We start from the raw sequence: 17,067 nt of genomic DNA, 5'->3' as shown, positions 1-17,067 counted from the left end.
GTAACAGGCAGAGGTTGGAACAGTTTGGATGGCTCAGAAGAAGAAAGGAAGATGTGGGAAAATTTGAAACTTCCTAGAGACTTGTTCAAAAGTTTTGACCAAAATGTTGATAGTGATGTGAACAATAAAGTCCAGGCTGAGGTGGTCTCAGATGGAGATGAGGAACTTACTAGAAACTAGAGTAAAGTTCTCTCAGGCTATGCTTTAGCAAAGAGACTGGTGGCATTTTGCCCCTGGGCTAGAGATCTGTGGAACTTTGAACCTGAGATGATTTAGGGGACCTGGCATAAGGAATTTCTAAGCAGCAAAGCTTTCAAGATGTGACCTGGATTATTCTGAAAGCACTTAGTTTTATGCATTCACAAAGAGATGGTTTGGAATTACAACTTATGTTTAAAACAGACGCAGAGTAAAAAAATTGAAAAAGTTGCAGCCTGACAATATGATAGAAAAGAAAAATCCATTTTCTGGGGAGAAATTCAAGCCAGCTGAAAAATTTGCATATATAATAAGGAACCAAATGTTAATCAACAATACAATGGGGAAAATTATATCAGAGATCTAAATTATGTCAGAGATCTTGGCAGCAGCCCTTGCGATCACAGGCCCAGAGGTCTAGGAGGGAAAAAATGGTTTCACGGACAGGGATCAGGGTCCCTGCTGCTCTATGCAGCCTCAGGATATGGCACCCTGCATCCCAGACACACCAGCTTCAGTTTTGGCCGAAAGGGGCCAAAGTATAGCTCAGTCCATTGCTTTAGAGGGTTCAAGCCCCAATCTGTGGCAGCTTCCATGTGGTGTTGGGTCTCCAGGTGCACAGAAGTCAAGAACTGAGGTTTGGGAGTCTCTGCCTAGATTTCAGTGGATCTATGGAAATGCCTGGGTGCCCAGGCAGAAGTCTGCTGCAGGGGCAAAACCCACATGTAAAACCTCTGCTAGGGCAGTGCAGAGGGGAAATGTGGGGTTGGAGCACCATGCAAGTCTGAAATCCAACAGGGCAGTCATTAAATCTTAAAGCTCCAACATTATCTCCTTTAACTGAATGTCTCACATCCAGGTCACACAGAGGCATGAGGTGAACTCCCATTGTCTTGTGCAGCCCTGCCCCTGTGGCTGTGTAGGGTAGAGCCCCCCTCCCAGCTGCCTGGAAGTCCCCACTTGGGGTACTGTCTAGTGGAGCTGTGAGAAGATAGCAACCATCCTTCAGAATGGTAGATCCACCAACAACTTGCACCATGTACCTGGAAAAGCAAGACATTGCCAGTCTATGAAAGCAGGTGGGAGGGGGGCTCTACCCTGCAGAGCCACAGAGATAGAGCTGCCCAAGACCATGAGAGTCCACCTCTTGCATCAGCATGACATAGATGTGAGACATTGAGTTAAAGGAGATAATTTGGGAGCATTAAGATTTAATGACTGCCCTGTTGGATTTCAGACTTACGTGGGGGCCTGTAGCCCCTTTGTTTTGGCCAATTTCTCCCATGTGGAATGGGAACATTTATCCAATTTCTATACTCACATTGTATCTTGGAAGTAAATAACTTGATTTTTATTTCACAGGCTCCTAGGCTGAAGGGACTTGCCTTGTTTCAGATGAGACTTTGGACTTGGACTTTTTAGTTAATGGTGAAGTGAGTTAAGACTTCGTGGGACTGTTGGAAAGGCATGATTGGTTTTGAAATGTGAGGACATGAGATTTGGGAAGAGCCAGGGGCCAAATGATATGGTTTGGCTGTGTACCAATCCAAATCTCATCTTGAATTGTAACCCCTGGTGTTGAGAGAGGAACTCAGTAGGAGGTGATTGGATAATGGAGACAGTTTCTCCCATGCTCTTCTCAGGATAGTGAGTGAGTCTGATGGTTTTATAAGTGTTTGACAGGTTCCTCCTTTGCTTGCTTCTCTCTCTCCTGCTGCCATATGAAGAAGGTCCTTGCTTTCCCTTCACCTTCCTCCATGATTGTTAACTTTCCTGAGGCATCACCAGCCATGTGGAACTGCAAGTCAATTAAGCCACTTTTGTTTATAAATTACCCAATCTCAGGGAATTTCTTTATAGCAGTGTGTAAACAGACTAATACACATGGTAAAGCCTCAGAATGTCATGGGGAAATGTATTTCACCCATATTCAGGGATGCTGTACAATAATACAATACAATCTATCACAGAGAATTTTCCACAAAGAGCATCCTTCCCTCCATGTTTTGGCCCACCAAAATATTATTAGTCAACATTCACCTAGACTCTTGAATGTTAAAGTGGTTTAGATTCACGGGCAGGCCTGGATCCTGTGGGCAAAAGCCTAGTTTAATGAAGGCAGGACTGAGAAAATTACTGTGTCTACTGTCCCAAGAACCTAGGGAACACATTTCACCTTTAACAACCCAATTTAGAGCTTCAATCAGCCCAGTGATTGGAAGCCTATTTAAGCCCTTTTGGTGATGTTATCACAGGAAGCTTATCCACTCCCAGCTACTAGACCTGGACATATTACTCTGTCTACACTAAAAGATTTCAGTAACTTGAATCTTGGGATGAAGGAAAGAACTTCTCAATTCATTTCTTAACAGAAACTCCCTAGAAACATTCAAAATGTTCCTACAGCAAGATGGCATAAGAGGACTTTCTAATGCTCATCCCTCACCCCAACCCCACCCCTGCAGAAACATCAACTTGAATAACCATCCACATATAAAAATACCTTCCAAGGAGTAAGAAGATCAGGTGAGTGATCACACCACCTAATTGTATCACAAGAATAAGAAAAAGAATGTGAAAACAAGTGCCTGCCTCAGTAAAACCAAGTGCAAGGCAGACCCACAGGACTCCAGCCTTCAGGAAGCTACCTGCAGATTAAGCCTGCAGGACCACCTCAGCACCAGATTGGATCTTGCTTACTCCCAGGCTCAAGATCACCTGGTGGCTCAGTCTCCCTCTGACCTACCCCAACACCAGGTCACCCTCAGTGGCCCCAGGCTCTAGACCAACCTCAACATTAGGCCAGCACTACATCCCTAGTCATCAGGTCAGCACTCTTGGATCCATGTGCCACACCTGCTCCAGATTTTGGACCAGCCCACAGCCATTCCATGATGTATACATATTTTAAACATCATATTGTACACAAAAAATGTATACAACTTTCATTTGTCAATTTAAAAACATAATATTTTCCAACTTCAACACCCCCAATCATCCTTCATGCTGAGTAAATATTTTCTTACACCTAAAACTTATACATCCTTCTCACTAAGCACGCTAAACCAGCAAAAACAAAGCAAAACTTCAACAGTAATGGTGTAAAATATTAAATTCAAATTAAAAATTAAAGAGAACAAAGAGGGTTATTTTATATTAATAAAACATAGTCTTCAGGATGAAAAAAGTTATAGAATTTTAATTCTATGTTGGATTACATAGAATAGAAACACATAGAACAAAAATGTTGGAGAGAGAGTTATTGTGGGAGATCTTGATGCAAGTATCTCAGCTTTTGAAAGGGAGATCAGTGGGAAAAGGTAATCAAATATGTTGAGAAGTTGAAAATATAATTAAGAAATTTATAAGTTAGATTTGGTTTTTTAACCCTACAAACAGATTTAGGACATTCTTTTCAATAACTCTTGAAACATTTGTAATTGATAAGAACACAAGCCCTCTTATTAAAACAAGTAAACAGATTTAATTATTTAGCTATTACAGAATTAAGTTAGAAGCCAGTAAAAATGTTTCTTTTTTTTTTTTTTTTAATTATTATACTTTGAGTTCTAGGGTACATGTGCATAACATGCAGCTTTGTTACATATGTATACTTGTGCCATGTTGGTGTGCTGCAACCATCAACTCGTCAGCACCCATCAACTCATCATTTACATCAGGTATAACTCCCAAAGCAATCCTTCCCCCCTCCCCCCTCCCCATGATAGGCCCCGGTGTGTGATGTTCCCCTTCCCGAGTCCAAGTGATCTCATTGTTCAGTTCCCACCTATGAGTGAGAACATGCGGTGTTTGGCTTTCTGTTCTTGTGATAGTTTGCTAAGAATGATGGTTTCCAGCTGCATCTGTGTCCCTACAAAGGACACAAACTTATCCTTTTTTATGGCTGCATAGTATTCCATAGTGTATATGTGCCACATTTTCTTAATCCAGTCTGTCACTGATGGACATTTGGGTTAATTCCAAGTCTTTGCTATTGTGAATAGTGCTGCAATAAACATACGTGTGCATGTGTCTTTATAGCAGCATGATTTATAATCCTTTGGGTATATACCCAGTAATGGGATGGCTGGGTCATATGGTACATCTAGTTCTTATACAATTCACATACTTAGGAACTTTTAAATTCTCCCAATTTGCTGTTGAAGCAAAGAGGAAAATTAATCCATAAACTATTTAGGAATGGTAAAAATTAGAGCACTGTTGAAAATACAGATTTGTGCAGATTATTATTCTCCAATGTTCATTCTCTCTTTCTTCATATTAATTTAGAAGGTCACAAAGCTCAAGCCTATATTTTCTAATCTCCCTTGGTAAACATAATTAGCCATGTAATTATTATGGTCTAGCCAATGATATTTAGAGAAATTAATGGTGCAACTTCTAGGTTATCATCTTGTAAATGAAGTCACTTACACTGGACTATTTCACTTTTTCTATTCCGTGGACTGTATCTGAGAATCATGTTGTCTTGATTCTGACTATACAGATGAAGACAACATTATTAGAATGGCAGCACAAGAAAATTAAAGAAATTTTAAGTTCCTGATTGATATTGTAAAACAGTGCTTCATAATAGTTTGGACTTATCTGTGCTATTATACTGGAGAGAAATACATTACTACCTTGTTTGATCCATTGTATATTGAGATAAGATCCGTTACAGGAAGTAAGCTTGCCTCCTCACTAGCAAAGCATGTGTCCCAAACTATTGTAGTTTCATAGCTTCAAATTTCTGTATTAATAATTAATTTAAAAATGGAAATAAGTTAAACATCTAATACAAGCAAACAGTATAAGAAATTTAAAAATAGAAGAGCTAAAAGAAAGATGAAGTCAGAAAGTATTGAATTAGAAAAACAGGGATTTCCGGCCTCTCGGCGTTTGGCTCGGAGGGGGCGAAGGTGCAACCTTCTTCGGTCGTCCCGAATCCGGGTTCATCCGACACCAGCCGCCTCTACCATGCCGCTGAAGTTCGACCCCAAGGAGATCAAAGTCGTATACCTGAGGTGCACCGGAGGTGAAGTCGGTGCCACTTCTGCGCTGGCCCCCAAGATCGGCCCCCTGGGTCTGTCTCCGAAAAAGGTTGGTGATGACATTGCCAAGGCAACGGGTGACTGGAAGGGCCTGAGGATTACAGTGAAACTGACCATTCAGAACAGACAGGCCCAGATTGAGGTGGTGCCTTCTGCCTCTGCCCTGATCATCAAAGCCCTCAAGGAACCACCAAGAGACAGAAAGAAACAGAAAAACATTAAACACAGTGGGAATATCACTTTTGATGAGATCATCAACATTGCTCAACAGATGCGGCACCGATCCTTAGCCAGAGAACTCTCTGGAACCATTAAAGAGATCCTGGGGACTGCCCAGTCTGTGGGCTGTAATGTTGATGGCCACCACCCTCATGACATCATAGATGACATCAACAGTGGTGCTGTGGAATGCCCAGCCAGTTAAGCACAAAGGAAAGTATTTCAATAAAGGATCATTTGACAACTGGTGGAAAAAAAAAAAAAAGAAAAAAAGAAAAACAGAAAAGCAACAGAAACAGTAAACAAATATGAGAGCTGACTTTATAAGGTAAAACAGGCAAACATTACAAATCAAATTAATAAAGGTTCACAGAAGCTTCTGTTAGGAGGGTTTTATAAGAAAAAATCAAAATTAAAAGAAAAACAAGGATATGGTAAGAAAGATTAGAAATCTAATGGATTCAGTAAAATATGACCGATTACTCACTCAAAGGCCAGATTTCTAAAAAGACGTGAAGCCTCTAGAGAGCAAGAAGTTTTGCATTTTGTGTTCAAGAAGCTTTACTCTACTCTGTAGCTTTCAAGGACAACTTAATACCTTGATAAAGGCATGTTCAACCTGGGATGATGATCTGGAAATGTGGGCACTCTGATCTCTGATCATTTCAGTGATCTTGGTTATACTCACAGCTCAAAAACTTTTAACCATGCCAGTTTACAAACTGGGTGTCATAGGCAATTCTTAGCAATGCTGGACCAGATTAAACCTCAGTGCATTTGACGACTTCAGACTGCATGGTCGTGCATAATAAAATCAGCATGAGAAGAGTTATTACTTTCCGACAGCGTAACCATCTTTTGTTGTATATTTATTCTAAAGAGCCCCTTTACTCATTTTGAATGGTTTATGTTTGTGATATATAAAATGATTCTTAGAAGTGAGTCGTTGTAACATAGTGAGCACTCAAAAAACAAACCCTGCTATTACTATATCCTCCTCTGGCACAGCTGAGATTGACTGTCACACAACAGAAACACAGCTTTATGCTACGAGCTTGTAGATCACAGCAGAGCTTCATTCCATCCCAGGTAGAAGGGAGTTGATCAGTCAAATTTAGGAGCACAGAAGTTTTACTAGGCATTTTCCCTCATTATGGAGAAATATAGGAAACATTTTGATAAGAAAAGCATACATGTAGGAACCCTTTAAAATTCCATCTTTTGTCTGAATTCAAATGTGTTGTAAGAAGAATTATCATAGCCACAAGACGGCCATAATAAGAACATCAACTACTTGGTGATGAAGCCATAAAGCTTATGTCAGCATTTTGTGAAATTATGAGATTAATCTCCTATAAAAAATGACAGGATAGGTAGATGGAAGGGAGACAGCAGATCCCCTTTTGACTTTAGCAAAGCTTTACTTTCTTTACTTCATTATCATTATCAATTCAATGAGAAAATTATGGCACCAAACTGCCTAATTGGTAGTTGGAGGGTCATTCAGAATAAATTTCCTTCATAAGAGTAATGTTACCCAGAGGGGACATAGCAAGCAGTGTTCTGCCAGGGTGAATACAGGAACCAATTTTTTTTAAAGTCATCAGTGTCCTCACTAATGGTATAAAAATGCTGTAGGTTGATAGAATTTTTTAGCAACATGCAGGTTAAAATGAGAATTCAAAATGATTTCAGCAATGAACATGGATTTCAACATGGATGGGTCAACGTTACTTTTTAAAAGGAAAAATCATATGGATATCAAGAAGGGAATGAATAGTCAAAGATAAGAGTAACAAAAAATGTTCCCTGGTTATAGAAGAAAATGAATTAATAAGCTGTACAGAGGTGAGCTTCAGCACAGTGTCCACAAGCCAGGCAATGAGCTGTGCATCCAAGGAGAACACAGGAGACTCAGGTGTGCCCTTAAAGGATATGGCAAATGTGAAACGTGGAGGTGGCTATAAAAATAAAATAGTCCTTAAAGATGCTTCTCTACAAGAAATATATTTTCCATGCATACAAAATAGCCCACTCTAAATATGATTCAGTAGTCATCTGGGCCCCTCAGGTTAGCCTCAAACTGACCTCTTAGTATTAAGATGTATTATGTGATGAGAGAGCTATTCTTTTGATTTTGACACAAATAATAATTTAAAGCAGCATTTCTCTTCCCGTCAGTTTAGGTGAGTTGAACTGCTGTGCTGAGAGGGAGAAACTAGGAGAGGTGGCCCATGAGATTTTTATTGATATGCTTTCCTGACATCCTCGTACAAAAATATGCAAAACTTATTTGTAAAACTTGTTGTAAAACTTATTTGTTGCCCCAAATCCTTTGACAGTTTAAGTTTTTTCCTCAAAGCTCAGCAGTAGCAATCTCGTGATTGCTTTTGTTTTTCCAACATGTCCTCAAAAATTATATAAGCGAAACTTTATCCCTGTGAATGAAGGATCGTGGGGTTGAATCGGGGGAGCTTAAGACTGTCTTTGCTGTCAACGAGCTTGCAGTTTAGAGATATGAATGCATAAAAGGCTAACAGTACTTGTCTGTTTTTGATAGGATCCAAATAAATAATTTTTAAGATCATAATCATAGAAAGAAGGTATTTGGGCTTTTAAATATGTAGAGGAATGATGGAAATAATTGGAAAAATAGTTGAATAAATAAGACCAAAAATAAATAAGTTGTGTTACTACTGGAGTTATAATTAATAGAATAATCATTCTGGAGAAACCATGCATGTTAGGGAGCAGTGTAAGGCTTCACAAAGAAGGTGGACTCAGACTAAGAAAGGTTTTGAGTGACAAATAAAACAATTTGAACTCAATTTTGTAAATAATGTAGCGGTTTTGAAAGCCCTTGACCTTGATAGGATGAAATACACATTTTGAGGTCAATGTATTTGTGGTGAGAAGGCAGAAGCAGCAGAAAAGGAAAGAGTGGGTAGGTCATTGCCATAGTAGAGACATGAAGTGTTGTGCAACATGGGGAGGACGGGCAGGGCGGGGAAGATGACAGTCAACAGAATGGTTATGAGAGGGAATCTGAAGTAAATGTGGATAGACAGGACTGTAAAGACCAAAGCACCAAGGTTTATATGTGGGGCAACAGAAACAACTTTGAAACTTCACAAAAATAGAAAAGCAAAAGAGAAACTGATTTCAGAAAGATTAATCAATGTATTTGAGGAAATAAAATTTTAAAAGCCAGAAAGTTCTTCAAGTAAAAATGCCTTACTGGATCTTTCTTTTTTCCTTCCCTTTAGGTAATGATTCCCTCTTTTTCATTGGTATTATACCCTTGCCTGTCTACTACTTTATTCTTTCTGAGTAAATTACCCAGACACAAACCTTCACTACCCTATTTATGCTGGTGCTTCCTAAAAATCTATCCCTACTTCCGATCTCTCTCCTAATCTTCAGACTAATTGTGTTAACTTTTACTAAATACTTCCACCTGCTTGACCGAAAGCCCACATATCCAAGATTGACTCTATTTTTCCGTCCAATCCTGCTCCTTTCCTAGGCTCTTTTTCTTAGTTAGCATCACCATCTATTGAGTCCAAACTGAAAATTCTTGACATCTTCCATTGCTCAACAATTACCACTTGACCCTGGACATTCTAAACATTCTTATCAGTTTTCAAAATCTTATAGCTACTATAAAAAAGTTTTCTTATGATTATTTTCTTCATTCCACCATTATCATTGTTCCTGGGATTTTGCAGCAGATACAATATTTTCAGACTACTACTTTATTCCTTTTTTTTCAAACTATTTATTTACAAGGGGACTATGTTATTCAGTTACATAAATTATCTTCTCAAAAACTGAAAGAGAGCCATAAAACCTAACACAAATTTCTTCAAACACAACTCCATGCTACTTTTCCATTCACTTCCACCAAGAGCTCAGTGTTCTGGCCACTGACATTCAATACACCAGGTACTTCAATACACATGTGTTTTTTCCATGCTTTCCTTCCATTCTGTAAGGCTCTCTTCCACTCTTACTAACCTCTTTAATTCCTACTTATTCCCCAAGACCTGCTTAAAGATCATATTTTTTAGCCAAGCTCCTTGTCACAAGTTTTCAGAATTAAAATTCTTATTGCCTTCTAGCAATAATTTTGCCACTCAACATATTGCATCATGGCTATTTGTGGAGACACCTGATTTGACCACTACAATCCTTGGTAATGGATGCCAGGTTTTATTCATCTTGAAATTCACAGCAGCCAGTCCAATGTCAAGCATGAATGAGGATTTCTGTTTACTGATGTCAACTTACTTGAATTAAGCTCACTTTAACTGAAGACATCTATGAGAAGTGGGAAAAAAGGTACTGAAACTCAGAGAGAGGACAGGGAATTAGAACATGCTTGTTTTCCAAGTTTCCTGGAGAGGGTTAACTCATAGCAGATGATGATGTAGAGAAGGTAGGAAGAAAAAAATAGAAGTGAAGCAGTTAGAGAAGCATAAAAAGTACCAGGAAAGAAAACAGTACTGAAAGCAGTCCATTGGAAAGAAGCCACAGAAGAAAGGTTTAGAGTTTTGTTTCATTATTGGCAAGTTCTGTGGGTCAGGCCAGCTGTTTAAAGGATAATTTTCTCCTGCCTCTCACATTGAGATATGTAAATGGCATCCAGATGTTTTAGGATGATCATTCTTTTAATTATTTTCTTAATGAAATCTTTTAGAGATTTTAAATAACATAAATATACTTTCCATTTGTTCATTTGTTTATTGAATCAGCTGTTAATTCAAGTATATCGTAATGAGTAGCATTGTATTTGTACCATATTTTCCTGCCGATGGTTTGTAAATTTATTCATTTACTAATACATTGGTCTTTTATCAAATTGATTATATCTCTGTCTCATTAAAATCTGGATAAGAAGATATAAGTTACTTTCTCAGTTTAAATCTTTACGCTCATTGTTTTTATTATCTACACAATAGTATTGCAGCAAACAAAATATGGGTTGACAAAATGGCCTACTGATTTTCCTACAATTTGCCCTCTCTTCATACTCTCAAATTCTGATGGGACCTAATTAGCACTGACAATTCTAATTCCAGTTGCTAGGTAAGAGTGTCAGAAATGATAACTTAGGACAAACGAAGTATATTATCTGACTTCAACACTGACATATATTCAGTTATTCCTCATAAAATCAACTTTAAAATCCTGTAGATATGATTTTATACTCCTCACTTATTTTAGTAACCAACTATGTTCTGTAATCTCAGGTTGTTTCTAATCATTATAATTTTAAAAGGAGCTCATGTGTTATCTAACCTTCAAATCACTTCTCACTGTTCTTCAAATGAAGAAATAGTAGCTTCTGTCATGCCTTATTTGATCCTCCCACAACAAATAACCCTTTCTGAAAGATATAAAGCATATCCTAAATGCCTAGGTGAAACCTACTAGCCAATCTGTCAATATTCTCTTCTTGAAAAATTCTGGAGCAACACCACCCTGCTCTGTCTCTTGCAGAAATCCCACCTCTTCAAATGTTGGTAATGAGTTGTAGAATTATAATTGCAATAGACTCATCTAATTTTTCTTTTTTCATGCTCTTTCTGCTTGGAATGCCCTTTTCCTTTTGTTTAAGTATTCACCTTTAAAAGCTCTACTCTTAATCCACTATATATCACTGAGAAAAGAAGAAGAACAAATAGACAAACAATTGAATGAGCAACTGAAGTGATAATATCATACGTAACTTGATGCCAAACTCTTGGGTAATTTCATGTTTTTATATAGATGTAGTTTTGACTATGTCTTCATTTACTTCTTATAGGTTCTACTATGATTTTAGTATTTAGTGAAGAAGTTATTCCAGTGCCAGTACTCATGATAATGAGTACCACATTTTATATACTGCATTGAAAGACCACCCTGAAGAAGGTTAAAATTCAGCAATTGCAAAACAGCAATCATAGTAGTAATTTATCTCACCTCAAATCAAATCTTTCTCACCTTTTTATTGAATATCATCCACATAAATTCTAGACATCTTAGAGATATTATCAATTAATTTCAGTTTACCCACACACACATTTTAATCAGATGTCAAATCATGTTAATTTTATTTTTATTTCTTTATTTTTATTTTTTAAGTTGTAATAAAAGAAGAGGTCATAAGGTGATTTTATAATACTGCCCTTTGGTCTCTCACCATTTTATTTCTACTTCCCTCTCTGAGCAGTCATTAAATGCTAATTTGGAATATATTTTTCTGGATTATTTTCAGTGCATTTACAAATGTGCCCATCTGCATACGCACAGTCTTAGTTTAATAAATATGATCCTATTATATATATATTTCTTTGACTTTTTGCACATAACAGTATATCATAGCAGTATCTCTATGGCAGTATGAATACATTTATCACCTTTGTAACAGCTACATAGTAATAAATAATCTATATCTACCATAAATTATTTAACTTTACCCTTATTAATGAGCATTTAGTGCACATCCATTTTTTTTTTTTTTACTGCTTACAACAATGACAAAATAACTTTGTGCCTACTGTAAATATTTCTCTATCACAGAGTTTAAATGTAAAATTGCTTGGTAGAAGGTCATGTGTGTTTTACACTCTACTAGAATCCAGAAAATTGCCTTTCAAAACCACTTGTGTCAATTTACATTTCCACCAACATTGGAGGATATATTACCTGCTTCTTCACAAATATATCAAAACAAAATTTTTTTAATTTTTCAAAACTATTTTTGTGTGATGGACATAAAAAAAGCTATTGTCTTTTGATTTAATTTGCAATTCTGTAATTTTTAGTGTAGTTGAACATTTTTCACAAAGCTTATTACCAATTTGTAATTCTCTATATATTTGTCCATATTTTGGCTTATTTGTCTTTCTATTACTATATTAGAGTTCCTTCTATATTATGAACCCATTGTATTATAGATGTTGCAAGAAAATAAAAAGTCATCAAAATACAATAACAAAAACAACAATGTAATAATTCAATTGTGTAAAAGACAGTTTTATTAAGTGACCAGATGAGTCAGTACACCTGGCCTGCCAAGAATTTGAGGTTTGGTGGTACAATTCAAGCCTGTCTAGGTCCTGGCTACAGTTTGTTGCCATTTGATGTCTATTTTCTGATATGATTCACAAACTCAAAGGGAATATTCTGGGACCTGTGGCTAGATGAGATTGGTAGGACAACGACAGCAATTTCAGAAGTCTTCTAGCTGATTACGACTATTACATCATCTTGCTCATGAGAGGCTGAGCTGATAGACTATAAGGGAAACAAAATACTCAGTGACCCAGCCTCTGTGTATCATTTCCTGAGATGGAAGTTTTCACTTTTCTGCCTAGTTTTGCTGTTCCCTATATGTACACCTCCTTCTTCTTGCAGATGCTATAAAGACTGTTGCATAAAACTATTTGAAAACAGAATGAGCAGAAAACAGAAGCCAACATTCTGTGTTTTACCAAAATTCATCTCATCACAACTTCTGTAACCATAGGATTCAGCTGTATTTTTCCCATTTATTCATTTATCTGTTGATAGACATTTAGGTTGTTTCCAGTTTTTAGCTATTACAAATAAAGCTGCTATAAACAAGCACATACATTCTTTCTGTAGACATTTGCTTTAAGTTGTCTTTGAGGAATACCTAAGATTGCAATCATGTAATTAAGACTGCCAAATTGTTTTCCAAAATTGTACTAGTTTACATTTCATCAGTAGTGTATGAGAGTTTCGGTTTGTCCATATCTTGGCACATGGTTTTTTCTTGTTCTTTTTTTTTTTTGGATATTTTGCTGTTTTGTTCTTAATTTTAGCCATTCTAGTGGTTCAAATTGTATCACATTGCAATTTTAGTTAGCATTTCCTTAATAACTAATGATTAGCCTCTTTTCATATGTTTATTTGCCACTTATATATCTTCTATTAAATGAATATTAATAATATTTTTAAATATTTAAATTTTATAAATACATCTAATTTATAAAAATGTGTTTGTTAGTTTTCCATTGTTTTAAGATTTCTTGGCTGGGTGCAGTGGCTCACGCCTGTAATCCCAGCACTTTGGGAGGCCGAGGCAGGTGGATCACGAGGTCAGGAGATCGAGACCATCATGACTAACACGGTGAAACCCCGTCTCTACTAAATATACAAAAAAGTAGCTGGGCACGGTGGTGGGCGCCTGTAGTTCCAACTACTTGGGAGGCTGACACAGGAGAATGGCTTGAACCTGGGAGGCGGAGCTTGCAGTGAGCTGAGATTGCACCACTGCACTCCAGGCTGGGCGACAGAGCCAAATTCTATCTAAAAAAAAAAAAAGATTTATTTACACGTTTTACAAACAAATTATTTTTAGGATTTAGATCTGCAAATATTTTATCACAATTTATAGCATGTCTTTTCATTTTCTTAACAGTGCCTGTTAAAGATCAGATATCAATCTTGATTAAGTTCAATTTATCAATTTGTTCTTTCATGGATTTTGCTTTTGGTGTCATACCTATGTTTAATTAACAGGGTCACAAAGATTTTCTGCTATGTTTTCTTCTACAAGTTATATAGTTTTAAGTTTCATATTATTGAGGATTTATATTTTGAGCTTATTTTGTATATGTCATGAGGTATGGATAGAGATTCATCATTTTATGTTTGGATAGTCAATTGTTTCAGCATGAATTTTAAGAAGACTATTCTTTTCACATTGAATAGTCCTTGTAACCTTTATTGAAAATCTGGTGAGCATATAAATATCGGTCTTTTGGATCTTTTATCTACACTGTAATTTTTGTTTTGAGACAGGGTCTTGCTCTGCTGCCAGGATGGAATGCAGTGGTGTGATCACTGCTCACTGTAGCCTCAAATTCCAAGGTTCAAGCAATTCTCCTGCTTCAGCCTCCCAAATAGCTAAGATTACAGAGGCTAGTCACTGTGCCTGGTTAATTTTTTTTTTTTTGTAGAGACAGGGTCTTGCTATATTACCCAGGGTGGTCTTACAATACTTACTATAAAACTGCTAAGGTAACTAATGGAGTATGGCTTTGGTACAAAGATATACACATAAATCAATAAAAAGGAACTCTTAGTCCACACTGTGGTAGGCTGTGGAAGGAAGATTGTTTGAGGACAGGAATTTAAGTCTGTTTTGCTTTTGTTGCCTGTGCTTTTGAGATGATACCCCAAAAATCCTTGCTGAGACCAATCTCACTGAACTTTTCCCCTATGTTTTCTTCTAGTAGTATCATAGCTTCAGGCCTTACAATTTCTTAATCCATTTTGAGTTTATTTTTGTATATGGTGTGAGATAAGGGTCTAATTTCATTTTTTCTCTATGTGAATATCCAATTCTCTCAGCACCATTTATTGAAGAGACTGTCCTTTCCATAGTGTGTGTTCTTTGGCACATTTGTCAAAAATTAGTTGGCTGCAAATATGTGAATTATTTCTGGACTCTCTAGTCTGTTCCATCAGTCTACATGTCCCTTCTTATGCCAGTGCCATGCTGTTTTGGTTACTGTAGTTTTGAAGTCAAGAAGCATCATTATGCATCCAGCTTTGTTCATTTTGCTCAAGATTGCTTTTGCTGTCTGTGCTCTTCTGTGGTTTCATACATATTTTAGGATTGATTTTTCTACTTTTGTAAAGAATGTCATTGGTATGTTCATAGGAATTCCATTGAATCTGCAGATCACTTTCGATAGTATAGTCATTTTATCAGTGTTAATTCTTCCAAGCCATTAATATGAACTATTTCTCCATTTATATGTGTCTTCTTCAATATTTTCATCAATGTTTTATAGAAGGGGTGTCCAATCTTTTGGCTTCCCTGGGCCATATTGCCGGAATAATTGTCTTGGGCCACACACAAAATACACTAAGGATAGCCAATGAGCTAAAAAAAAAAAAAAATAAGAAAGGAATTTCACGTTTTAAGGAAGTTTGAAAATTTGTCCACATTCAAAGCTATCCTGGTCAGTATGCAGCCCATGGGGTATGTGTTGTACAAGCTTGTTTTATAGTTTTTAGTGTAAAAATCTTTTATCTCCTTGGTTACATTGATTTCTATTGGTTACACTTATTTCTAAGTATTTTTTTGTAGCTATCATAAACGGAATTGTTTTCTTGATTTCTTTTTCAGATAGTTCATTGTTAGTGTGTACATTACTACTGATATTTTGTATGTTGGCTTTGTGTCCTGCAACTTTTGCTAAATTTGTTCATTAGTTCTAACATTTTTGGTGGGCTTTTAGGGGTTTCTATATGTTGTATTCTAAATATAATCCTATATATTGGATTCAAAATATAATTCAATATATAGAAAGCCCTAATTCAATTTTATGTACTAGATTATACATAGGAATTCCATTGAACCTGCAGATCACTTTGCAGAGTCAGTGGATTTCCTATATCTAATCAATCTTAGATAACTTTATTACCTCAGTCAAGGGTTACAGGTGATCAACACCACTGTATTTTACCCCTCCTCCCCCACAAGAAAAGATTTAATATAGGGAGTTGGGTACTTAGAAAATTGTAGGAAGGACCAGAGAAGCACAATTTAGGCTGCACTTCCAGTAGTGACGCCCAAAATAGCATTTTGGAATCCAGAAACTGAATGTTGGAATATCAAAAAGTGCCTGTTCAAGTGCTGACCCCAAGACTACACTTTAGCCATCACCCAGGTATCTGGAAGCTCCTCCATAGCTGTTGACTCTAGGACCACACTTTGTTAGCCTTCATGATGGAAATTCCAAATGGAATGTAATTGTCAACAGTTGCAAACTACCTAGGATCAAACCACTGAGATATTGCTACCGCCACCCTAGAAAACAAAATGCTTTTCCAACTCTGGTTGCCAGCAACAACAACAGAAGCACATTCTCTGCCTCATTTTCAGTTCCAAATATCTCCTGTGAGTGTCTGCTTACAGAAGTTGGATCACATGTGGAACATAAGCAGAAAGGGTGTCTGGTAAATGTAATCTTAGGATTTACAGCTTTTAGCATCCAGTTAGTCATGCTACAAAAGTCTGAAATAATGTTTAGAAAACTACAATTTGTCATTCTTTATTACGTTAAATTATCATAATATGTCTAAATATTTGGAAGATTTTCTATGTAGAACATACCAACCAAAAATAAAAACGCCTTTGTTTCACCAGTTCTTATTCCTTTTAATCCTTTTCTTATCTTATTTACAGGCTAAGACCTCTAATAAATCCTGACTGTAATTGAAATGGCTTTAATGTAAGCCAAAAAGAAATAGCCTGTTTGCTATAGGCTTCTGGTAAATTATCTTTATCAAATTAAGAATGTTTACTTATATTCCACATTTCTATGAGGTGTTTTTTTTCCTTTGTTTGTTTTACAAACAGGAATAAATGTTGAATTTTATCTAATTTTCTGATATAGTCAAGATAATTGCATGTTTGATCTCCTCAATCTATGAATGCAGTGAATTTTACTAATAGTTTTGCTAATGGTGAACAATTTCTACATTCCTGTCTATTCTGTCTTTATGAAGCCTCTTATCTGTCCTTTCCATGCTACCCTTGCTGCTCCTGCATTTGGTCATATTCTCA

The 17,067-nt window shown here is 36.7% G+C and overlaps 1 protein-coding gene across 1 annotated transcript; it reads left to right on the top strand.

Annotated features, from left to right (window-relative positions):
• The first annotated feature begins 5,110 nt into the window (after positions 1 to 5,110).
• Positions 5,111 to 5,757, top strand: LOC123575548 (large ribosomal subunit protein uL11). Its single transcript, XM_045399828.3, has one exon. The coding sequence runs from the start codon at positions 5,179 to 5,181 to the stop codon at positions 5,674 to 5,676; it is 498 nt and encodes a 165-aa protein (XP_045255763.2). The 5' UTR covers positions 5,111 to 5,178; the 3' UTR covers positions 5,677 to 5,757.
• Positions 5,758 to 17,067: the final 11,310 nt, after the last annotated feature.

Source organism: Macaca fascicularis, chromosome 2 (genome assembly GCF_037993035.2).
Source record: "Macaca fascicularis isolate 582-1 chromosome 2, T2T-MFA8v1.1".
Taxonomy (NCBI): domain Eukaryota; kingdom Metazoa; phylum Chordata; class Mammalia; order Primates; family Cercopithecidae; genus Macaca; species Macaca fascicularis.
Note: the sequence above shows the minus strand (reverse complement) of the source record. Positions and strands in the feature narration are given on the sequence as shown.

Coding starts and splice junctions, on each gene's coding strand:
- LOC123575548 (XM_045399828.3), top strand. CDS start 5,179: ATGCCGCTGAAGTTCGACCCCAAGGAGATCAAAGTCGTATACCTGAGG.